Genomic DNA, 26339 nt, shown 5'->3' with positions numbered 1-26339 from the left:
ATAGATTATATTGCACATGCTGTATTCTGACTGACCTCCAGATGACAGCACTGTCAAGGCTCATTGAGAGAGAGCCATGGCTACCTCAGTGACTCATTTAAGAGCCATGTCCATTGAAGACATCTTCGGGGCTGCAACTTGGTCATCAGTTCACAATTTCATGTCCCATTACTGATTGCCAGTCTCTTAAGAAATGAAAATAACTTTGGGCAAGCAGTTTTGCACAGCCTGTACACCCTGTAGTCTTTTCTCCACAGGAGGTCTGGGTTGCTATTTCAGTAAGTGCTCCATTACGCAACCCTCAGTTTGGGAGTCCTCACCTGTCATGTTTAGTGCAGCCCTGCTTATTAACAGAGAAAGCAAGACCGCTTACCATAAAAAGGGTTCTCCATAGATAGCAGGATGAATTAGCCATGCTTAATATCAGCCTGCTTTCCTGGAGAATCAACTACCTAGCTAAAACTAAGCTCTACAATCCACCGAGGGGTTCACAAGGCAACGTGCGCATGCTCAGTAGTAAAACTTTATTGAGCTATAGAGATGGGTCCGTTTGGCGCTATCAGATGTCACATACTTGTCATGGCTAATTCATCCTGATGTCTATGGAGAACCCTGTTTGCAGTAAGCAAACATGATTATTCCCCCAGGTAATGGTAATATTTATTTTGATATACTGATTTTCATTAAAACTTGAAAACAATGTACAATAAATATACCAGAAACTGTCTTTTACATCTTATGTCGTTTGTCGATACATAGACTATGACCATTGGCTCTTCTCCAGTACTGTTAAGGAGAGAGGGAGGGTCTGCAAGGTACTTTGGGGCCGACGCAATTATTTTCGCGGAAAGCAGGCACTGATTTTTAGCGCCCGCTTTCTTAATGCACGCATGGCACCCGCAAGGGGGGGCACCATGCAATAGGCAAATTAGGGGGTCGCTGCCGGTTATGAAGACCGATGCCGGTAAACTCGGCATCGGTTTTTATAACCGGCCATCTGCCAGTAATGAAAATGGACTCTGATAAACTCGGCGTTCGTTTTCATTCCTGGCAAACGGCCGGTTATGAAAACAGATATCGAGTTTATTGGCGTTGGTCTTCATAACTCTGCAGTCTGCCGAGGTTTTTTTTTGTTTGTTTTGATTTTTTTCCCATCGATAGCAGGGCTGAATTAGCCATGCCGTCATGGGAACTGCCAATCAGGGCCTGGGAGGCGGAGCTTAAGTAGCAGAGTGTAGATTTTTGTAGTCTCTGCGGCTGCGCGTGTGTTCCCGCGCAGGAAGTAACAGATTCTCCTCAGTCTGTTTTTTCCGCACGCGGGAGCGCACGCAGAACTTCTTTCTCCTCACAGTTTTGTTTTTTGTGACAATGTAGAAGAAACTGTCCGGGTTTAAACCGTGTCCCTGTGGTAAGATCATGTCCATCACTGATGGGCATGATCGTTGCTACCACTGCCTGGGACCAGAGCACAATCAGTCTGACTGTGCTTTTTGTAGAAAAATGTCTCCAAGAGCCCAGCGACACAGGGCCTATAGAATGCTTGAGCTCAAGCTCACCAATACACCATCGACTACTCAGTCTTCGCCAGGCAGGTAGCGAGGACGCCACCTCAAAAAATAAGATCTTCTTCCTGTGACCAAACCTCCGGGACCGGAGGTAGGACCAACATTCATCAAAAGATTCACGGATCAGAGTCGCACATCGATGATACATGGGGCGCACGATCTTCGGAGAAAATATGAGAGCACCGTGATTCCAGAACACATTGCAGACCACTCGAAACATGGAGACTCCAAGCGACATCGCTCGACGGGCCAAAAAGGGTCGGAGCTGTCGCTGAAAACATCGACTCAGGTACTGAGAACCCAATCGGAGCTGACGGAGCCGACGCCGAGGACACCACACTCAGCACCAATGGGACCGGAGCCGGAACAACCAGCGCCGCAGGAGCCGGCACCGAAGCCGAGACAGCACCAAAACGCCTGGCGCCGGTGTCAAAATGCTCGGCGCCATCAGGGTCGGAACCGACGCCACAGACTCTCGAGCGGATGCCCAAGCAGTCTACATTGGAACCGGCGCCGCACAAACAAAAGTCACGACAACTCTCTCCAGACAAGAGGTCGCACCGGGCTTCACACAAGCAAAAACATCTAAGTAAACATATAGAACCACACTTGGGATCTTCAAAGGATAGAAGTCTATCATCCTCTAAGAGTTCACGATCCGCAAGGGATTCTCCTAAGAATAGTGACAACTCGCATGCATGTCAGAGGTCAAGGCATCATAGCAGTTCATCATCCTACAGACATATTCATAGGCCTAGACGGCCCTGGTCATCAAATGATACGGCAGACAGATCGCCAAGGTCATTTTCTTCTATTCCAACGAGAAAGTCAGCACGGTCAGAGAGGCGAACAATTCCAATTTCATTCTCTAGTTCCTCTCGTTCCCTCTCAAAGTCTTCTAACAAATCCTTGGGAAGACATTCGAGACATAAGGATGAATCACTTGAAGGAGATATTGGTCCAAGACCGCCCACTCAACAACCAATCCAACCAAGAGCTGTATCGCCACGATTGGACACATCTCATTCCCGCCGGGCCATGCCTATGCAAACCACAAAGGCATTTTGGGAATTATCACACTCCCTAGCGGGATTTTTTGAATCCCTGCAATCTTCATTTATTTTTCCACTAGAGGACAATCAAAAGGAACCGTCTGCACAGCTGTCGATACTGCCGGTGAGCCCAAAACCGGATTCAATGCCATCAAATTCTTAGTCTCCAGTTTGCTCACAAACCTCACAAGACGAATCAGTAGCATCACAATCTTCACCTTCATCATCCACGGGCTACCCCTCAGACCCACCAGAACAACCATCCGAACCGTATTCTCCCCATGAGGATCTTTCATACCCCAAGTTTGTAGAAAAGATGGGAGCCATCTTAAAATTGGATGTACAAAAATTGCCAGAGCCCAGAGCAGAAAACCTGGGACTTTAAAACATTTTTGATACACCGGGGGAGCCTACATCGCTGCCACCGCACAATGTGTTGCATAGCGTGCTTCAAAAATCATGGGAGATACCGTTTACGATCGCAGCGATTTCTAGGAAGACGGACTTGAAATTTAAGTTGCAAAAACCGTCTACATACTCCACCCCACAATTGCCACATGAATCCATTGTGGTAGAGTCAGCATTACAAAGGGCTAAGAAGTCAAAGATTCATGCCTCAAACCCCCCGAGCAGGGATAATAAATACTTGGATGATTTTGCCAGAAGGGTTTACCAAAATGCTATGTTAACATCTCGCATTTGCCATCATCAATTCTACATGGTATAGTACATGTATGAATGCATACAAGCAACAAAAGATATGTTCACCTTGACTGGAGATGACATTCCGTCTCCCATCTTAGACATGGAAGAATGTTCCCGTCATTTGCTGCGGACGGTCTATGAAGGGTTTGAAAACTCCTCTAGAGCATCAGCCACAGCAATTGCAGCACGTAGACTAGCTTGGTTGAAAGCTAGTGCTATACAGGACGAATTACACGAGAAATTAGCTAATCTCCCCTGTTTGGTGATCGTTTCCACGATACAGTCAGCAAATTGAAAGATCAAGCTCTTGCAGTTCAATCCTTGGCGGCACCAACATCCACCAAGAGATACTATCCACCGGCTCGTAGACAATCTTTCTCTAGAAGACCGTATAGAACTTACCAACCCTTCAGAACGCAGTCTTCTCCTGCTTATCAAAGACAACAGGCTCAGCCTCATCCTCAACACCAACAGAGGAGAGGAAAGCCAAGATCGCAAAGACAGCAAACACAACAACCAACAGCTGCCCCAGTAAAGACAGTACAGTATTTTTAAGGACCAGGCCACCACCACCCTCATTAGCAGCACCTCCAGGAAGAATTACAGCTCACTTTTCGGCGTGGGAGTCCATAACATCGGATCAGTGGGTGTTAGGGATAGTGAAGAATGGGTATCAACTTCAGTTTCTCACCAATCCCCACATTCCACATCTAACACACCGATGGAAAGAAACCCTACAGCCTCAGCTAGCCCACGAGATCAATCAACTCTACCACCAAAGGGCGATCCGGTACGTTCCCCAGCGGACTGGAACAAAGGGTTTTACTCCCCTTACTTCCTAATTCCAAAGAAATCGGGGGGCAACCGACCCATCCTAGACCTCAGGGAATTGAACAAATGGATGGTTCGGGACAAATTCAAAATGGTTTCGCTGAAGTCCATCCTTCCCTTATTGCAACCCAAAGACTGGATGTGTTCAATAGACCTGAAGGATGCGTATACACATATTCCAATCCACCGGTCTTCCTGGCAATACCTATGTTTCCAATATCACAATCAACATTACCAATACAAGGTTCTTCCCTTTGGTCTATCGGCAGCGCCGAGGGTTTTCACCAAATGTATGGTAGTGGTGGTGGCCCACCTTCGACAACAAGGTCTCACAGTGTTTCCATATCTGTACGATTGGTTACTAGTAGCGCCGAACCCGAGTCTCCTAAAGACTCATCTCACCATTGCAATCAGTTGCCTTCAGAGCTTGAGGTTGCTCATCAATTACCCAAAATCCATGTTACAACCTACTCAGGTTCTACACTTCATAGGAGCTCACCTGGACACTATTCACACACGAGCATTCCTTCCGGAGGACAGGAAGGTAACAATACATTATCTCCTTCGGTCACTCAAGGAAACCCACCACCCGACGGCTCGGAACAGTCTGAGAGCCTTAGGACACATGGCGGCAACAAATTTCATGGTGCCGAACACAAAACTCCATATGAGACGCTTGCAATGGGGGCTGAAGCGCCAGTGGAAGCAGCATGTGCATCCATTACAAACACGTGTAACAATGACGTCTCAAATGAAGAAGGATATCGAGTGGTGGCTCCTAGATCACACATTAAACAAAGGAGCCCTATTCAGTCCTCTGCCACACAATGCAGTCCTCACAACAGATGCATCTCGGACAGGCTGGGGAGCTCATCTGTACCTCTTAGAGACACAAGGTCTCTAAGAGGTCTAAGAGGTCTAAGAGGACACCGGCAGAACAAAATCTGCAAATAAATCTACTGGAACTCAGAGCGATACGCAATGCCCTGCAGACCTTTCAGCAACACCTTCAGGGTCGACGTGTCATGATTTATACCGACAATCAAGTGGCAATGTTTTATATAAACAAGCAAGGTGGGTCCGGTTCATGGTCCCTCTGCAGGGAGGCTCTGCAGATTTTTCACCATGCACACAGACAATCTTCAAGCGACCTACCTGCAGGCACTAGCAAACACCAGAGCGGACAGATTAAGTTGCATTTTTCACCCGCATGAGTGGTCTCTCAACCCAAACGTGACCAAGCAGATCTTCGAGCGATGGGGAACCCCAGCGATAGATCTCTTTGCAACGGAAGAGAACACGCAACTTCCACGATTCTGCTCGATTTGACTGAGCTCATCACGAATCGCCCAGGATGCCTTCCTCATACCATGGACGGCAAACCTACTATATGCTTTCCCACCGATTCCGTTGATCACCAGAACACTTCAAAAATGCATAGCAGACAACAGTCAGTTGATCCTCATTGCCCCAGCTTGGCCCAGACAACCGTGGTACAGTTATCTCTTACATCTGTTGATAGCCGATCCAATCCGTCTTCCAGTCCGACCAGATCTGCTACTTCAGGACGGAGGAGCCCTCATCCATCCACTCATTCCTCCCTCCATCTAACTGCGTGGAGATTGAATGGACACTTCTGACGGCACAGGGAGTTTCCGAAGTGGTGCAATCCATTCTCTTAGAATCCAGGAAACCATCTACTAGACGCAGTTATACATTCAAGTGGAAACGTTATTCCAACTGGTGTACAGAGAAAGGTATTCCACCCATAGATTGTTCACCAAACCTCTTATTAGATTATCTACATACACTCTATCAGGCTGGACAGGCAGCAACATCAATAAGAGTTCATCTCAGCGCGATTGCAGCATATCATCGCCCAATGAATAATCACTCCATAGCTGAACACCCTTTGTTATCCAGGTTTATCAAGGGGTTACTACATCTTCGTCCACCTATAGCAAAGCCTCCGGTTCCTTGGAACCTCAATGTTCTTCTGGAAGAATTGATGCTACCACCATTTGAGCCGATGGAATCCGCACATCTTAAATATCTCACTTGGAAGGTAGTACTTTTAGTAGCGATAACATCGGCACGTAGAGTGAGTGAATTACAGGCACTCGTACATTATGAACCATATTTACAATTCCACCACAATAAAGTAATTCTGCGCCCTCATCCAGCCTTCCTGCCCAAGGTGATTTCGGCCTTCCACCTCAATCAATCAATCGAGTTACCCATCTTTTTCCCAAGACCTCATTCAAACGACAGAGAACGTTTGTTGCACACCCTGGACTGTAAATGAGCACTAGCTTACTACAAAAGAAGAACTCATTCCGTAAACCGAGTCTCTCAACTATTCGTTTCCTTTAACCCAAATGCCCTGGGACTACCGGTGACAAAAAGAACAATTTCCAGCTGGATAGTACAGTGTATCCAGTTTTGTTACAAGAAAAGGAATCTAACACTCCCCTCGCTTCCACGAGCTCATCAAGCTCATGCCATGGCTACTTCCATTGCACATCTTAGGAATGTACACCCAGTGGACATCTGTAAGGCGGCTACATGGACCTCCCTGCATACATTCACTTCTCATTACTGCATAGACAAACAATCAGCAGCAGATGCGAAACTGGGACAGGCGATTCTGCATACATTGCCTATTTAAACCAGCGACTACCACACTCACCCATCACGCGAAGGTAATGATAAGCGTGATAGTAAGCTTAGGACTCCCATAACAGCATGGCTAATTCAGCCCTGCTATCGACGGGAAAAAGCAAGTTTGCTTACCGTAAACGGTGTTTCCGTAGATAGTAGGATGAATTAGCCATGCGGACCCACCCACCTCCCTGGTAGCCACATGTCGGACAGCTACGCTCAAGCTTAATTACAGACTGAGGAGAATCTGTTACTTCCTGTGCGGGAACACACGCGTAGCCGCAGAGACTACAAAAATCTACACTCTGCTACTTAAGCGCCGCCTCCCGGGCCCTGATTGGCAGTTCCCATGACAGCATGGCTAATTCATCCTGCTATCTACGGAAACACCGTTTACGGTAAGCAAACTTGCTTTTACTGAAGAAGTAAAGAAAAGCAGTTTTTTTCTGCTTTTCTGTACTTCTTTTACATGCGCTCAGCTATTAACTCCTGCTCCAGGCAGGCGTTAATATCGTAGCGATAAATGTGCTTCTGAGACGCACATTTATTTTATTGGATGCGGACTGAATGAGTAATAGGCTCATTCATATGCATTTGCATGTGATGAGCGCTATCTCATTCACTCCGCATTAGACGCGGGTTAAATAGGCGCTAATCCCCCTATTACATTAGGGGGTGGATTCGCCTATTTAACCCATGTCCGACAGCGGGTTAAACAGTGCGCTCGTGTGAGCTCACTGTATTGCATCGGCCTCTTTATGCCTGCAGACTTTAACCAGAATTTTCAGAAATTTGAAAATTCCCGGGTTATGCCACGTGTAGAAATATACAAAGGAAGTTACACTTGCTTACAAAGGCATGTGCATAAATGCTTCCCCCACCCCAGCTTCATTCCCCCGGAATGCTTACTGTTAATGTGGTAAAAAGCATGAAATCACATTTTGTGCATACTTTTCCCCGCACAATCCCCAAATTGATATGCAAAAGGTAAATTACACATATAAACTGGGGCTCATGGAGTGAATTTTCAAAGGGGTTTTCTGTGTAAAAATAACATATACTGCATACATGTAAGTAGCATGTTTACACGTATAAACTATTCTCTAAACTTCAAAAGTATGCATGTACTTGCAGTATGATGATTACATTTTACTGGGGAAAAAGGAGCGGTCTAGGGTGGAGTTCAAAAGAATGCATTCAAGTTGCTATTTTGTACGAGGAATATGCATATACATTACCGAACTTCTCTGAGCATTTTCACATCTGCTAATGAACTTGCATACTGAAATTGGACTTGTTTGCAGTTTTTGGGTGGGAGGTTTGGTAAACTGGTTAGGGATTCAGGTTAAAGTGCTAGAGGATCTGGATGAACTGGAGAAGTACTAGGTAAACTAGTATACCCAAGTATGCATGCAAGTATTTTTAGAATGTTATTCATGCATACCTTATAAACTACCTGCTTCCGCATTTAAATCAGTGTAATTAGGCAGATGTGAAATATTTCTATGCGCCTAAAATATACACCTCATTTGTTTATAAAATAGGTAGAGAGAGTTAGCATTTTCTGGTATTAGAAATATATGCATTTACCACAACATACGCATGTACTTTCAGGGCTGAAATATGCAGAATTTAATAAACGGTACAGCACCCATCACACATTTTATAAAATACATGCATAAATCTTACTTGTTCGAATTGGGTACAAAAGACACTTTTGAAAGTTGGGCTCTAAAATATATAAATCTTTTTAAATATTACCCCCTTAAGAGACTTTTCATACGTCTTGGAAAATCCACTTTTTCTGCCCTGCAGGCAAGTCACCATACTTTCTTCTTGGACATTGTAACCCAATTATCTATAATTTTATGTTTAAATCTATAAAGAATCTACAGAACAAAACAGTAACATGGGATATGATTGTTTTTTTCTGTCATAGCCCATGCCACAATGAGTACAGCAGCATATTCCTCCCTTTTTTTATTTTTCATAAACAACCCCCAACAGCATCCTACTCAACCTGTCTTCCCCCTCTCCCAGTAGTTTGCCTTCCTCTGAAACAGCATGTCTGATTCTCAAATACTCTTCGAATGAAATCCCTGACTACTTCTTCCTGCTTCTTCCTATCTGTTTGAGTCTCTTCTATTGCAAGGGTGGCTTTGGTGCAAGAGCGTTATCAGTATTTCACTCGGAGGAAGGGTCCAAACTAACGGATGACTTCTCTCTTCCCCAGCTTCCTCTCCTCTTGTGTTGGGATTATCATCTGCCGCAACAGCACTAGAGCTGGGAAAATGGAATTGGGACTGCTCCATAGTATCCTGGAAAGTTATGCCTATAAAACTCTGGCTGTCTCCCTTAGCTGCTCCAGTTCAGCCACTTTGACTTGGAATCTCTTTCTCATGGCCAGGAGCTGCGTGCACCTCATGCCCACATATGCTACCTACGTATAATGCAAATCGTCATACATGTAACTGTTAGTGTAGTAAAGTGGGTGGCACCCATACTGAAGTTGTTTCTGTTTGCTATCAAATATTTTTGATTTTGTAGATTTTTTTAATGTGTTTTTTTTTAAGTAGGTTAGAAAATAAGACTTAAACAGTTTGGTTTTCTTTCTTCTGTTTACATTTTTATATATATTTTATACTGGGTTTTAGTTTACAAATATAAATTAAACCTTATTAAAATGTTATTTATATTGGCCTGTAACATCTTCGTTTGGCCAAAATATTTACTGACTTCGGAGTGAATTTTCAAAGGAGTTAAGTGCATAAAATTAGCGTATTTGCTTGTAAGTAGATTGTACTCGTGTACCTGCTGTTTTCTAACCATAAAAAATAGACATGTGTTTTTTGTTTTTCGTGCACATTTCCCTGCACAAATAAGCTGCGATCTAGGAGCGTTCTGGGGTGGGGCCAGTAGGTACAAGTGAAAATTACACTTTTATAAGAGATTTACGTAAATACATTATGATGTTTATTTGTGCAATTTTATACCTGCTAATTAATTAGCACAATGGATATCAGACTCGTCTGTTGTCTGCTACTGACTGGGTAGGAGGTCAGGGTGAAGAGCCAGGATGGTCTCAATGACCTGGGAAAGGACTTGTTGAACTGATGGAGGTATCAGCAAACTGGTGATTTGAATTACGTGCGCATGTTTTAAAATATACTTACTTTAGTGTATAAATCAGGGTTCTATAGTAGCAAGTTACTTTTTTCTTTTGTGTGTAAAATATGCACATGTATGTTTATAAAATAGGTAGGAAAGGTATGTGTTTTCAATGCACATATGAAGGTATGTTGGGGTAGAAATACTTGCATTTTATAATGTGCACGTACCTGATATGTGCAATCATGAAATAATGTAGTAGATCTCCATGCCGCCATATGTGCACATATATGGGGCCGAGTGGATTTGTTTGAAGGTTATCCTCTTAGGGTTTGAAAAACCTACCTCTTATGACAAGATGAATAAAAACACTTTACTGATGCAGAATTTTCCCATATTCGGTCACTTCTACATTTATGACTCACATTGTAGAAGCTGCAAAAATCTTCTTTCATATGTCTTACTCAAAATAGATTCCTGGTCACTTACTCTCTTACAATTCTATAGTCCCAGTTGGAATATGAGAATAACAATATGTCCGCCATACCTCCCACTGGGCACAGGCAGTCACACGGTGATGGCATAATTATCTGAATGTCTGAAAACAATTGCAGGAAAACAAACTGTGATGTCATGAGCTGTGAGACGAGAGAGACCTTTGCAGTGATGGGAGAGAATCCTTTAATAACTTTCTGTTTTTTTGAATCTGGAATAGTAACTCTCATTGTAATTAGCAAGCACAGTACTTCTGCTTGGCCAGGTTCACTAAAGACAGATGTGGATCATATTTCCCCAGTTTTAGAGCTGTGCTTGAGGAATTATATATTTATATAATTTCTCCTTTGGAAAGTAAAGAATGTACTAGGGGGAGTTAGACTTGCAAAAATCTGAGAAAAGCATGAGCAGTGCAATGTCTCACAAAGACTTGCAAGTTAATACATCATTGGTGTTCAACCAAAGCAAACTTATAACATTTATTTTTTCACCAGTCAAAATCTATGAAGTAAGCACTTCAAAATTAGAATTTGCCACAGAAATGCTTGTCATTTTAGTAAAATACAAGGGGCCCTTTCAAGCCATTTCCACTTGGATGTCAACTTCTTTACTCCGCAGAGTATGTGGTTTGGAGATTCATTAAGCCTCTTTCCGCCTGCTCATAATTGGGCAGTTTTTGGTTACTGCACACACCCAGAAGAGTGAAACTTCAAAGCCACTAAAATCCCAGGGATGTGCTCCCATATAATCCCCTTAAAAAAAAACATTCCAACAAAGAAGGGAGAAACATTTTTAGAGAACATTTGTGCAAGTTCTTCAGATGGTTAGTTCACCATAAAGTTGCCTCATTTCTGTATAGTTATTTTCTTTATTAATGAAGACAAAATGGACAGTTATGTTAATCATTAATTCCATTCTTTGTTTATTCCTTGAGATAGAAGGAGCACCTTTTTAAAATATATGCTAGCATGTCATGCACATCTTCACTAGCGGTCTTTTCTTTGTCGGGAAAAACTGATGTTCCAACAAACGCAGGAACAATCAAATACTTTGTAAGGGCCATATCTTATTTGTGTGTTTTTTTTTTTACTTTTCTTTATTTATTTTAGGTAATTTTTAATGGAATAAATGTTAATTACATTTTGGACATGGGAAGTGAGAGAGAACAGTTAGGTTGCATCATAATAGTGCAGCAGGCCTTCACCATCGAAGCTGTGGATTCATATTTAGATTTGCCAGATATGAACAGAGAACAACTCTTATTTGAGAGGAATTTTACTTCTCCCTTTTCTCCCTCAAAAAATATGATGAATCTAAAAAAAAAAATTAGTAATACAGTGGAAGTATTTGATAGCCAAAAAAATGATTCTTCATTCTCTCAAAATTTCACTTATTTTCATTATTTAAAAAAATAAACAGTCACAATCTGGTCCCTGGGCAGTCCATGTGAAATAAACTCCTCAGGAAGGTCCCAGGATGAGAGCAGCAAGATTGCCATTGGTCACGGTGCAGTTACATGGATAGATGTGCCTAACTCAAGTTTGAGCTTCTGTTGGGGAGCTTGTACGGAGCCTAAGTTTTTGACTGGTGCTATCTGCTTATCTACAGTAATTACAATGAATTGGAAGATGCCATTCAAGAAATTAATAATGGTATTGTTTAGTAAATGTAAGGTGCACTAAAAATCTGGTGTCGGTGCACCAGATTAATAATATCCAAAAAGTGCTGCTTTTCAGGGGTGAAGGATGGGGATAGAGAAATCACCATTCCAGCATGAAATAAGTGTGAACAAATCCTGGTCTTCCTCTTTATATTCCTGTTGAGCACGCACAGACACAGGCACACACAAAGAAAATTGTACCAATCATTTAAAAAAATATCTTAAGAAAACCTGTTTAATATTACTTGATGTGTTGCTGGTGTAATTCTGGTGTCCAAGAGTGGGGAGAATAAGAGGCATTGTTTTAATTGTTCAGAATTAAGGGGTCAAGGGGTAATTTTTAAAGGTACTTGCACAGAGGAGTAAATTTTCAAAGGAGTTTTGTGTGTGTGTGTGTGTGTGTGTGTGAGTGTGTGTGTGTGTGTGTGTGTGTGTAAAAGCAGTATATATATCCTAGCAATTTCCAAAAGCCCATTTACCCATATAAAACCTTTTGAAAATTGCCTCCATAGATCCCAACTTTCAAAACTGTCCATGGTACACAATTTAAGGTGAATTTTCAAAGAGTTGCGCGTGCACATTTTAGCAGATGTGCGCGCAAATAGCACATATTCGTGCATGTGCCATTTTCTAAACCTCAAATATACACGTGCAGTTAATGGTGCGCGAATAAATTTGCTTGTATAGAAAAGGGGTGGGCCAGGGTCAGAACCAACATTTACACATCTTGCTATGTTATAATCTGCCAAAGTAAGTAAGTGAGAATAAAATTCTTTATAGCCAAATATTGACTGGGTGAGGGGGTGTGGGTAAACTGTGGGGCGTGCAGGCTGAAGAACCAAGAGGCCTTGATGACCTAGAGATAGATTGGGCAAACTGGTGGATTAATTGGTAAAACTGTTAATGTCTTTCACTCGCGCATATTATAAAACTTGATGACTTACAGGCGTAAAAGCCAACAAGTGCCAAGGAAAATATGTGAGTGAAATCTCCATGTGTGAATACTTGAAATTAGAAGCACAAATACTCGCATACAGGAGATTTGCACCGCTTATCCGGATACATTTTTGACTTCGTTGGGTAAGTAGTGGCTTTGCTGCCACTTAGCCGGATAAGTCTCAAGAACCGCTACTTATCTGTCTTAAGTAAGATAGCCATATTAATGTTAAAACTCTATTATCTGGCTATGTTGAAAATATATACCACGTACCTTTTAGACACAAAGGGGTAGATTTTAAAAGGTTGCGTGCGGGCGTACATGTGCGTGCGCTACCCGGCGCGTGCACATGTACACCCGATTTTATAACTTGCGTGCGCAAGTTATAAAATCCAGGGTCGGCGCGCGCAAGGGCACGCACCGAGCCACGCAGCCTTCCCCCGTTCCCTTCCCTCTAACCTGACCTTCCCACCCCTTCCCCTAACCTTCCCCCCCAGCCCTACTCTAACCCCCCCAAATTTTTGTTGTACCTTTTGCGCCTGTCAGCCAATTGCCGGCACACAATTTCTGACAGCGGCAAATGGCCGCTGTGCCAGGAGCCGCTGACCCCGCCCTGCCCCTTTTTGCAAGTCCCGGGGCTTTACGTGCGCCGCCGGGCCTTTTGAAAATCCGGCCCAAAGTATATTGGGTAGATTTTAGAAAATGTTATATTGTGCATGCAAATGCACACACAATACAAAATACATGTTCAAGCGTGCACGCATCCGTGTAGCTGTTATATGGGCGCACTGCACATGTTTTAAAGTTATCCTCCCTGTGTGTTAGTGAATGTGCAGAGATTTATGAAAGAATTTTATAAACTGTGTGACAGGGCGCACACAGTTTATAAAATATCTTCTATTTCTGCCCTGAAAGTATGTGCATGTGTTGTACTGAATGCGTATGATTTCCAAAGCCAGAAAAATGCTTACTTTCTCTACCTATTTTACAAGGTTATGTCTATATATTTTAGGTGCGTAAAAATATACAACATGTTTGCCTAATAACTCTGAGCTATCATGCAGGTCTTTTACAAAGTATGAGATACATTTTAAAAGCTGGGTGCATGCCAGAATTGGAAGATGTGCATGCGTGCAGGACATGCAAGTGTCCACCTAATTTTAAAAGCCACCTACATCTCCCAATATGCGAACGTCTCATTTCGAATGAAAAAAGGATGTGGTGTGGGCGGGGCGTGAGCGTTCTGGGGCGGGTGCCAAGAGATGTGCGCACAAGTTACATACGCGCCTGGGCAAGTGCCTGGGTCCAGTGCCGCATACGTTTACTTCTGCTATGGAGGAGGTGTAAGTTTAAAAAAAAAAGCAAAACAAGCATCTGTGAGGGGTTTGAGGGAGCAGGGTAACTGGGGGTGGGGGGGGGGGGTTGAAAGCGGAAGTATGAGGGAGGTTTGAAGGCTCTAGCTCTAGACTAGGCGAACTGGTGGATGAACTGGTGAAACTGGTCATGGTGTGGACGTGCACCTGTTATAAAATCCCCCCTCTCGCGTGGCTCAAATCTTGACTTTGCGCGGCTGTGCTTGCCCACTTGCAAAACTGGGTGCCCAGATACACTCACCTATGCTATTTTATAACTTGTGCGCATATGAGCGAGAATGTTATAAAGTGGCAACATCTCTGTGTGCGCACTGTCGCATACATGTACATGTGCGCTTGCACGCACATTTGAAAGCTACAGTCCCTGTGCGTATACCATTCTGAAAATGCGTTTTTTTTGCATGCACATTTTGGGAAAAACATTTTTTATTAGTTTCAGATAAACAAAAACAGCAGTATAGTGAGGAAGGTGTACCTGCAACCTCACCATATCCATGAACATGAAATGGCATAAACAGGCTCTAAAAACCCCCCTCCCTCTCCCGCACCCCCCCCCCCAACCAATATTCCGAGACAAAATGGTCCGATGGTAGTGGATGCACGCACATTTTGAAAGCTACAGTCCCTGGGCGTATACCATTCTGAAAATGCGTTTTTTTTTGCACGCACATTTGAAAGCTACAGTCCCTGTGCGTATACCATTCTGAAAATGCGGGGGGTTTTTTGGGCATTCTTGGGCCTCACCAATTCGCCGATACCTCCTTCCGTTGACCTAGTCCTTCTCCAGTTTACCTAGAACTTCCAGCATTTCACTTTGATCCCCCACCAGTTCACCCAGACCTTCCACCCAAAACTGCAGGCAAAAGACAAGTCCGATTTCACTTGTGAGAGTCCATTAGCAGCTATAAAAATGTTGGGACAAGTTTGGTAATGTACGCATATATACCACCTACAAAATAGCAACCTGAGTGCATACTTCTGAACCCTACCCTGGAAAAATGTGTGCACCATAGTGCAGGTTCGTGCATACTCCTGAGATTTCAAAAATATCATTTGTGCGCCTGCGTGCTATTTTTCATGCAGAGCTCCTTTGAAAATTCCCTCCAGAAAACATGTTTTTATATGGCAGGTATGTGCGTAAAAGTATGCAAATACTTAAATAGGTGTTCCAAGGGGGCTGGAATTGGAGTTGGGATCAGGATTTCTACAAATACTTTTGTCGAACGTATGCATGTAAATCCACATGCACAAAGTGGCACCTGCTCTCCAGCTGTTCTGCTCTCCGGCAGGTGTACGTTTGTGTGTGCATCCACAAATTTTCCATGAATTTATGAAGTCTGCAGGTAAAAGCACCCCCAGACTTTAGCTTATGCAGCCTGTTTGAATGTTAACCTCCAAACATACTAGGAGGTTATTTTCCTTATACACAAAAAGAGAAAACCCTTCAGTACATCAGGCTTTTTAATCTGATACCTCATTTTTTTTTTGTGGCACTTTCTGCAAATCTACCTGCCTCTTTTAAGGCCCTTTGTAGCAGAAATGCATTTGAAGTAGAACTACACAGTAAAGGATAAATGCCCCGCAGATAGAAAGAGGACTTAAATCCCTAGACTTACCAAGGCCTTATCTTTTATGAGCATTAAATTAATTTTTAAAGCTATTTATTCAGTGTTGACTTAGCCACTAGAATAGCAAAAGATCAGACAAATCAGTTTGCAAGAAATGAAGTATGAGGAAATCAGAACTCTTTGACAAAGTATTCCTCTGAGTGAGTGTGCTGAAGGAAGCCAGTGGGTAAATGATAAGACCTTTTACACTGTGGATGTAAGAAAGCAATTTATCAGAAGTACATGAATCCTCATGTGACCATGAACCAAGAAGAAGCCAAAGTACAGGAGGATGAGCTGTGAAACGGTGTTTGTAAGACCCCAAAACTTCGGCTAAAAAGCCAACAGAAAGCTATAGTAATTGGAGGGGAAAGAGATTAGTAAGAGATGTAGAGCCAAAAAAGAAAATAAGAAGCTTAGGCCCTTATTCAATAAGGATTTTTTTTCCCCCTTAGGCATTAAGGATGTGCTTTTGTTTCATTTCATTTTGAAAATGAAATAAAGCAAAAACAATCAAAATGTTGTTTTTCATTGTGTTTCAAATGTCGGCCACCAAAGCCTGCCAGAGTGCCCCCACCCAAGACACCCCCCCCCCCCCATGGATACCTGTCCAACAACTTACCCCTTCCATGGGTCCAAGGGGTAGGCGTGATCCCCAGTTGTTCCAGCCCTGCCAGGTTTCTGTTTCAAACTGGCGCCAGTGGACCTTGAGGCTGGCACCATTTTGTTGTCCGGAGGTATCCCTATACCTCCCTACGGAGGCACCGAGGTACAATAAAAGGATGCCAACCTCAGCTCCCAATGATGCCATTTTGAAATGGAGAGCCAGCGGGGCTGGAGCTCCTGCTCCTTAGAGTCACAGATGGGTAAGAGATGGAGGTGGGGGGAGGAATCAGAGAAGTCAGATGGAGGTGTGGCCACTGTGGGGTCTTGGCGGTGGGGCTGCAGCCAAGGAGAAGGGATTGAAAAGATACAACTTTTTTCTTTTTGTTTTGTTTTTCATTTCATTTTTCCATTTGTTTCATTTTATATAAAATAAAACGAACTATATAAAAAAAAAAAAAAGAGAGAAAATAATGAAACATAAAGCAAATTGAAACAAAAAAATATTCTGTGCACACCCCTACTAGGCATTGAATGGGAAAAAAGTCATTTTTGAATAAGGCTCTTACTTGGACATATATGCAAGCTAATAATAGACTAAAAGCTTTGGCATAGTACTTTTTATATATCTAGATACATAATATATATCCCCCACACAAAAATAACACTTGTGAGGATAACTTTAAAATGGGTGCGCACAAAACTGCTGTAGTATTTTATAACTTGTGTGTATACAATGTACACAGGTTAGAAAATATTTCTAAATGTACCCAGGAACATGAGCATGCATGTTAAAAACATGCAAATATATTTTTGCACTTACCTGGATATATTCCAAGTTATCTAGCTAAATAGCGGCACTTATCCAGATAAATACCAGTATTTCTGGCTAAGCAGTGGCAAAGCTACTATTTAGCCAGATAAGTCTTACAGTGCTATTTTCCAGCTAAGTGAGAAGGTCATTTTCTAACCCTATCGCACGCGAAAAGGGACTTTTCGTGTGCGATAGCTAAATCGGGGCGGAGTTGGGGCGGCTTCGGCACCGGAAGAGGAGGAGTCGGGGAGGCACCGGGGCGGACGCGGCAAAACATCGCTGGCTGCGAAAAGGTAAGAATCCTTTTCGCTGCCAGTAGCGCGCCCAATAGCGCAACCATTTACAATGGCGCTATGTAAAGCCGGCAGGGATAACACCGCGGTGGTGCGATTGCTGCCGGATTTTGCAGGCCCGCCCCCTGCTTCGCCCCGACCCCCGTTACCGCGCGATTCAAAGAGCTCTGCACTGTTGGAAAATCCAGGCCTAAGATAGCCAGGTAAGTCTAAAAAGTGCTACTTATTCAAGTGTTATACAAGTGTTTTACAATTGTATTTAACAACCTAGTTTTCTACTAGTTTTGTTTATTATTACCTAGTTCTTTAATTTTTCAATTGTAAAGCTCTGTTGCTAAGTTATGTTAAATGGAAACCGATATGATGTTTCTAAATTAATGTCTGTATACAAAAACACGAAAATAAATAAATAAATAAATACTTTTCCGACTATCTGATTTAGCTGTTATTTAGCTGGCTAACTTGGAACTTATCTGGCTAAGTACAGCAAAGCCGCTACTTACTGGATAATCGGAATTTTGCTGGATAAGTATGCGCAATTAGTATACCTGTGTGCTTTCACATCTAATTTTAAAATGATATGCGAGTAAATTGAATATGTCTAAATTAGACACATTTGCTCTCTGTAAATTGGGAGATTTTCTAACATGTTTGCAGCAATGAAATTACCATTTTACCAATTAGTCTTCCAGTTTGCCCAGTCCATCTGCAAGTCATCTAGACCCTCCTACTCTTCAGCCTGAAGCCCCCCATTTCACCCAGATCCCTCACCCCGTCATGTTTCACTTTTAAGATGTAAAGGATCACTTACACCAGATATTGAGCAGGAGCAAATATATGCGGGTAGGTTGCCAAATTCACAGGAGTAAATGACTTACTTGTGTAAATGTTGGCCCCTCCCTGGCCCACCCCTTTTGTACACGTGCACATTTTCTCATGGACCCTGATTGATGTGTGTACGTTGAGGTTTCTAAACTAGATAATACGCATGTGCCATTTTATAGGTGCAGGTACTATATTTACGTGTGCAACTTTTGAAAAATCAATTTTTACCTGCGCAGCTTTGGAAAATTCACCTTTGTATCCTGTAATCTTGGCAACCCTTTTGATCCTAACAAAAACTGGATTCTTTACAAGGGGTGACAGTTTTCACTGGTAGATGACGACGTTCACACAGGGATGCAGTGAGCCTTTGGAATCTCAGAGGTCCCTTCCTCAGTCTGAGAAGATCTCTGTTACGCAAGTGTCATCGGGCTTGAAAGAAGCAAAACAAACATTAAACAGTGGCCGAGGGGATGATCATTAATAATAATAATAATAATAATAATGATGATGATAATAATGATCGTGTCACAGCATGAAGGCTGTAAATATCTTCTTCCTTTGGGGAGAAGCTAGGTCATTGTCAGTTGGATACACACAGGTCAGATGTCTTGCCATGGAGTGTTAGGTGGACCAATGTGTATGTAAATAATGGTATTCTGTAGTGAACAAATGGTTTACTAGAATCATTTAGGTCCAGATACAGCCGGTGAAAGCTCCCCCTTCAGGCATGAGAAGGATGATTTATTGAACTTTAAAGGGGGGCGGGGGAAATGTTTGGGGACTGAAAGCCCATTAATGAATATTGGGATGCCCATTGTTGGTACAGACTGGAAGGCTATGATTGTGGGGAGGTCCCCGAATTGTGGTATTGTATAGCGCACTGTTCACCACCGTAGAATTGGGATGTATGAAATTCTGCTAATTCAGTTACACAGAAAGGCTTCTTACAGGTTCTTTTCCTTTGAATTACCGAGCTTTTGCTATAATTTCGTAGATACCACCACATTTAATGGTGACATTAGTTTACTGAAATGCATGAGATGAATTCAATGACTTTACTAAGACAAACCCATCTGGGCAGCATCAACTGAAATTAAGCAAGAGTATTAATTAAACGAATCACTTTCAACATATATCTACATTTTGTCTAATCATTTTTACCATGCATTTATTGTTTACGCCTTTTTTTTCTCTCTTGGCTATACCACTTCAGCTTTGGACAAGCTTAGCACCCAGCATCTATACCATCCAACGCAAGTGGAGATTGTGCAATCCAACGTGGTGTTTGACATCAGCAGCTTGATGCTCTACGGTACCCAGGCAGTACCAGTGCGGCTTAAAATCCTGCTCGACCGGCTCTTCAGTGTGCTGAAGCAAGAGGAGGTGCTGCACATCCTACACGGGCTAGGCTGGACGCTCCGAGACTACGTCCGGGGTTACATCCTTCAGGTAAGAGGCTGTTTACTACGACAGTCTAGTTTAATGACTAACATTTCTCTAAAAGCGCACTGAGCGGTGCCCAAAAAAATAATCTTCAGCCTTTTCTCCTTTAGCATCATTCATACATATAAGAAAATGATGTGTTGTAATTCATGTGCGTAATGCTGCAGGACATTCTGAGCACGTTCGGGGTAGGTTTAGTATGCTGAAATACCCAACCCAACCCAGGTCTTCCAGCACACAATTTTTCTTTAATTTAAAAAAAAATAAAATAAATAATAATAATAGATTTTTCAGTTTAAGTAAAATATCCAAATTCATGATTATGAATTTCTGTCTACGGGAAACTGCATCTGTTCTTTCTGTTTCGAGCTAATGGAGATCTGCAGATATACACAAGAAAGTGTACGTTGAAAGGAAGGTGGGCACTCCTGAAAGAGAAACAGTGCAGTCATACGTGGACTGCGCCCCGAAAAGCCTCATTCCAGCCGCCATGGTAGGCAATAACCGTAACTAACGGGAATGGAAATGAAACACGGGGCATGCAAGTTTACTGTCCGGTGAGGCCATGGGGAGGGGTGCAGGGTATGGGGTGCATCACAAAGGCAAAGGCACTCAAGCCCGGAGGAAGGAGGAGACAAGATGGCAAGCGCTGTGGCAGCTCAGCGCCCCCTCCTGGCAATAGAGCAGTACTGAGCGTGAGTCTTGGAGGAAGCTTTCCTGCCAGCCCCTGCTGCCAGCAAAGGTACCTGAGTCACCCAAGCATAAAGTCTGGAATGGGGGGGAGGGCAGATAAAGAGGAAACGAGATGTAAAAGCAAGAGCAGAGAGAGGAGTATAATCTTTCATTTTTACTCTGTTAATTCAGGGGTGCGGAGCTTTTTTTTTTTTTCCAGTAGGCAATAACTCTCCTGTTGACAGAGTGATGTCCCAGGAAAATTCTGAAACACCCACTGCAAGCAGCTTTTCTACTGGCTTTTTATGCATTTATTAAATAAAAGGAAACTTAAGTCAGTAAAAATCATAAGTCCAGCCGATATTAAAAAAAAAAAAAATAGTGATGACCTTAAGCAGGCAAACAAGTTTTCTCTGTCTCATGTGGTAATAGTGCCTTCAACAACTTACCTCTGTGTTTTCAGTTTATTTATAGTTAGAAAGTGTTCCTTGTGACTGTCCCTTGTCTTGGTGCAGTGGGAAACCAAGACTCGGGTCTGTTGCTCATCTGAGCGGTCGGGGTTGAGGTTCATCACAGAGGCAAAGCTTTCAGGCTTCAAGAGAAAGAGCAGAGAGCGACACACACCGTGGCAGTGGTTCCCACCCATTTGCTGGCGAAATACCTAGCCTGTCTGGTTTTCAGGATATTTAGAATGAATAGGAATTTTGAAATACTTGGGTCGAGTACAGATGTCCTGTAAACCAGACCAGTTAGGTGTGCTGCCAGGGACAGGGTTGAGATCTTATTGCTCTGTGGGTACTCCTGGAGGGGTTCGGTCATTAGTCCCTTGGCACCCTCTTTCTAGGAGGGATGTGGGTGGGCTGAATCAGTGCTGTGCTCATGGGAAATTGGTAGGCCCTCCAGGAAAGCCATAGGTATTCTGAGTCACTTTCCAGCTCGGGGGGGTGGGGAGGGGAAGCTAGGATGAAGGGAAGGGAACACTGTAGATTCCTGCGAGGAAGACCTGAGACAGAAACCGGAGAAGGTGGTACTACATGGAATCTGATGGCAGACAAAGACATTACGGCCTATTTAGTCATCCAACCACACCAAACATTCGGCTTTGCAATCTCTACAACTCCCTCAGTCATCCCCTGGATTTATCCCATTCTTTCTGGAATTTGGACCCAGTCCTTGCGTCCCCCATGTCCACTGAGAGGCTGTTCCATTACTTTCGTTGTAAAGAAATATTTCCTTAGATTACTCCTGAGTCTACCCCCTTTTACCCTCATTCCATGACCTCTCGTTTCAGAGCCTCCTTTTCTGTGAAAAAGTCTCATCTCCTCTGCATGGAAACCTTTGATTTATTTGAATGTCTCTATTAATTCTCCCCTATCTCGTCTTTCCTCCAGGGTGTACATGTTTAGATCTTTAAGTCTGCTCCCATATGCTTTAGAACGAAGACCACTGACCATTTTAGTAGCCTCCCTCTGGACCGACTCCATCCTGTTTATATCCCTTTGAAGGTGCAGTCTCCAGAACTGTACACAGTATTCCAAGTGAGGTCTCACCAGGGACCTGTACAGGGGCAGTATCACCTCCCTTTTTCTGCTGACCATTCCTCTCCCTCTGCAGCCAAGCATCTTTCTGGGGTTTGTTTTTTTTTATAATATCTTTATTCAACTTTTTAACAGGTAATAACAACTTTCAATATCTAGTATAATATTGCACACTATATTGTCTTTCTGGCTTTTACTGTCACCGTAACCACCGGGTTGGCCCCTTTAAGATCATCAGATGCAATCACCCCCAGATCCTGCTCGTCCTTTGTGCTTAGAAAGAAGCTCTTTTAGGTTTTTGCATCCTCTGCATTTTCTTAGCATTACATTTTAGCTGCCAGACCTTAGACCATTCCTCAAGCTTGTTTAGACCCCCTCCTCATGTTTTCCACCCCTTCCTGGCTGTCTACCCTGTTGCAGATTTAAAATAACCCAGAGAGGAACATCCAACCCGCTATTGCTAAACCCCACAGAATGGATATTTTGTATGGGGTTAACCAGCTTAGCCTGATCCTGGAAATAAGAGAATTGCTGTTGTCATAAAGTGAGCTCAAACAGAGCTTAGGTGTGGTGTTTCCTTTTTGTTTCTGTTTCCTTCATGTATGGACCACCTTCCCCTCCCCTGATGGTTGATAAATAAATATAGACCCGCATTCTGCTGTGATTGATTGCATAGAGAGGGAGCATGAAGACCCTCCTGAAATGGCAAGGAGCTTTTGTCAGTACGATAATGCTGCCTCTTTTGGCAATAAAGGGGGCACTGAAAGCTTAATCCTCAGAGTGGGTTAATTTCCTTTCAGACCTTTGTCAATAAGGGATTTAGGTTCACTTAGGGTAACTGTGGAGGAAACTGGGAGGGAAAACCCTGGAAAAATTAAAACAGGAATGAACTGCATTATCTTACAGTTGCATGCATGATATCCTAATGCAACAGCAGACCTACCACCATCTGCCAGGAAGCAAGGGGTATAGATTATAAATAATGGGAGAAATCTGATTTGCTAACAGTTCTTCAGTAATCACTTTTGAACAGGTAAATATCTCTGTATAAGGCTGGACTAATTTGGTATTGCTTCATTAGAGCTTGCCAGTCGGCTCTGTATTCACTATTGCTCTTTTGGTGTGAATGCTGCAGGGTGAATACATTCATGATTTGTTATCGAAAGGATGTACAGCACCTTGTAAAAAAATGGCATTGTACTCAATATATAGATAGATATATATATCTGTTCTAAGGTGCACATCTAAGATCATAACAAAACTAATTACTCATACAATTTAAAGCGATTCCATAAACACAAAAATAATAGTTTGTACTGTGAGAACATTTTCGGGATAGTTCTAGCTATTCAAGTTCGGTTTGTGCCTCGGTGCTCCTGGAGCATGTGGTTAAATCACCGAGAATGCAGACTATTTCAGCCGACAGGCGGGGGCGGCAAAATGTTGATCTTAAAAAAAAAAAAAAAAAAAAGAAATGTAACCCCAAATTAAGAAAAGCAAACAAAGTTAATAGACAGCATTGCTAGCATATGGAATAATATTCCAGCCTGTCTTGGATGATCATCAGCCGCGCAGGATCACTTTTAAAATAATAACCACACTACATTCTAGAAACCTCTGGACTGGAAACTGCATCCGAGCAGTGTAAAGCCCCTCCTGTAATGCACTAGTAGCGGGAAAATCAGTTTATCTGGCTAAACTTCAATGATATCGCAGTCCTCAGGACATCAATATTACCGTGATTGCCCTCAACAACAGAATATTGAGCATTATGTCAGTTAAAGAAGAGTGATTATTGAAGCAAGTTAGAATGGCTGTTAAGGTCTTATATATCGATTTGGTTAGCAATTGGCTATGGATTGTGTTACCGGGCAAATGAAGACATACGTGGGCCCGATCCCAGGGATGTTCACGATGCACAGTAAAGCAGGCTTGCTGATTTCGCTTGTGCATGCATGACGGTGGCGGGTTTTCACCAAAAAAAAGGTCCCTTCTCGCTAATTGTTTGGTAATGAGCTTTTTGGTTTCATGCTTTTTTTTAAAAGGAGGATTGCTAGAGGATAAGAGAAAATGTGTGCCCACATGCACCTTGTTCCCTCTGTGCAGGTGGTGAGTGCGAGGCAGTTTTACAAAATCTGTGGTGAACCAAATTCCTGCAAAGACCTAACACTGGCGTGATCTTTGTGAGGGGCTAGTTGGGTTTCTGTATGCAGAAATTCATTATTTTATTATTTATTTTTATAAATATGAATTTCTAATTACTACGTAATTGTTTTCAGGCTGTAATGTGCATGCTTGGGTTTCATACTTTTTCCCAATGTATATTTTGTGATTATTTTGTGTTGGAGGCTGTGAACATCGGTGGATGTTGCAATCCACTCCGAATTAATAGTGTAATAGCAGAAAATAAATTTAACATTAAATAAATCCAAAATAAATCCATACAACGCAGGGAGGGTAATTTTGAAAACTGTTTCACAGGTAGAACAGGGCTTTGCTGGTGGAAATGGGGCTTTTATTTTGGGAATGGCCCTTCTGGTTTGTGCTCAGAGCAGCGCTATATGCAAGACTCGACCCTGCATTGCCATGAGGCATTTCCCAGGGAGTGGAGTTGGGGAGTGAATTGCACTTCTGCACACATGTTTTGGATTTTCAAACATAACGAATGTAAATTTACCTAAAAAAACCCCCAAAAACTATCTACCCCTGCACAAATTAGTGGGTATAAATGCATACAGGTAGTATTCCTGGGATAATTTTTAAAGAGAAGGTACATGAATTTTGCCTCAGTATGAGCCATATTAAAATTATCCCCCAGAAATGAACAAGTCTTAAACAGTAATGTAGGTTATATGTGGTTTCATAGGCATTCGCAAGTAACTGGGACATCCAGGACCATCCTCCCCCCATCCTACCAATAATCTAACAGTGTCGGACTATGCTAACAGAATATACACGGACCATTAGATCAATTTGGAATATATAATGGCTGCTGCTTTATTAGCAAAGATGCGAATATCACTCCAAACTCCTCCCCTCCTGCACTCTCCGTGGGAGGGTCCTACACCTGCCCTTGATCCAGGTGCAGTTTCCAGAGCCGACAAGGAAACGAGCCCTGACCCGACTGACCGCTTCTGCAGCAAGCTTTCTGGCCACACGCAAGCATTAGCCCATCCCTGCCCAAGGAGGCACCTTTCCAAGGCCTGCTGTGCATTGCATGACCTTGCTCCTCGATTGCCTGAACCAGGAACCACCCAAGCTTGCTACGCTGAAGGCGGCTCATTGCGTATTGGCCACCAGGTCCCGCCCCCTCACAATTCCCCTCGATACTCACTTCAACAGAGTTATACTTGATCAATGGCACTTTAATTCTACCTAATATCTAACACTGTATGCCTCATGCTAATGTGAGCTAGCAAGGAGCTGAACAGGGTGGGCAGGAGAGAAAGATGACGCGGCTGGCAGTGGAGACAACGATCCAAAGGGGAGTGGGACAGGCTCCTATCTCCTTCATTCCCCTGCCTGCTCTCCCCTCTTCTTGGGCAGCTGGCCAATCACGTCCCTTGCTGGAGCCAGCTGCCCTATGAGGTCATTGCGCAGCATACCGGGAATAGGATCCGAAAGAATCCGTGCAGCATGGTCACCATCTGTGTGGGGGTGAGGCTGCCCCCATTGGCCTCATCCCCCTTTCCCCCCTCCACCCACTAGAAGGCCCGATCGTCGGACTAGTGAGTCTCTTGCTTTCCTTCCCCCCCTTAGCCACGACCGGGTGCCACCGGGGGGATGGTGGCAGTGGGGGCAGTGCAAAAAGGCTCGGGTGCCCTGATATTGGCAACTGCAGCTGCCCCATATTTCAAGTAATAGGAAACCTATTAGAACGCTCCACTCTGTTTTGGACTATGATCCAGATAAGAATCAGAAGCATTTCACATCCAGAATGCCTGTCCCTAAACACAGTCTGCTCACGGAGTGCAGGACATCTCAGTCTCTAAACCTGTCCCAGACTTCCCTGCCTCTGTTCTTTAAAAACAAACCACAATAATCTAAGATGTGCTTAAAAATGACAAAGATATTTTAGATTTGTCTGTGCACAGAATATTCTGCACCCCTGAAGCAGATTTTCACATCCTGCAGATCGATTTGCACAAAATCTGTCA

General features: G+C 43.2%; 1 protein-coding gene across 4 annotated transcripts in view; it reads left to right on the top strand.

The window, feature by feature from the left end:
- Positions 1–26339, top strand: part of BNC2 (basonuclin 2) — a 1148851-nt gene that overhangs the window by 758559 nt on the left and 363953 nt on the right. For all 4 annotated transcript variants that reach the window (XM_029608627.1, XM_029608611.1, XM_029608619.1 and 1 more), the window contains one exon: positions 19743–19978. In XM_029608627.1, coding sequence (XP_029464487.1) covers positions 19743–19978 — 236 coding nt within the window. The remainder of the gene's footprint in view (positions 1–19742; positions 19979–26339) is intronic.

The sequence above is a fragment of the Rhinatrema bivittatum genome, chromosome 1 (genome assembly GCF_901001135.1).
Source record: "Rhinatrema bivittatum chromosome 1, aRhiBiv1.1, whole genome shotgun sequence".
Classification (NCBI taxonomy): domain Eukaryota; kingdom Metazoa; phylum Chordata; class Amphibia; order Gymnophiona; family Rhinatrematidae; genus Rhinatrema; species Rhinatrema bivittatum.
Note: the sequence above shows the minus strand (reverse complement) of the source record. Positions and strands in the feature narration are given on the sequence as shown.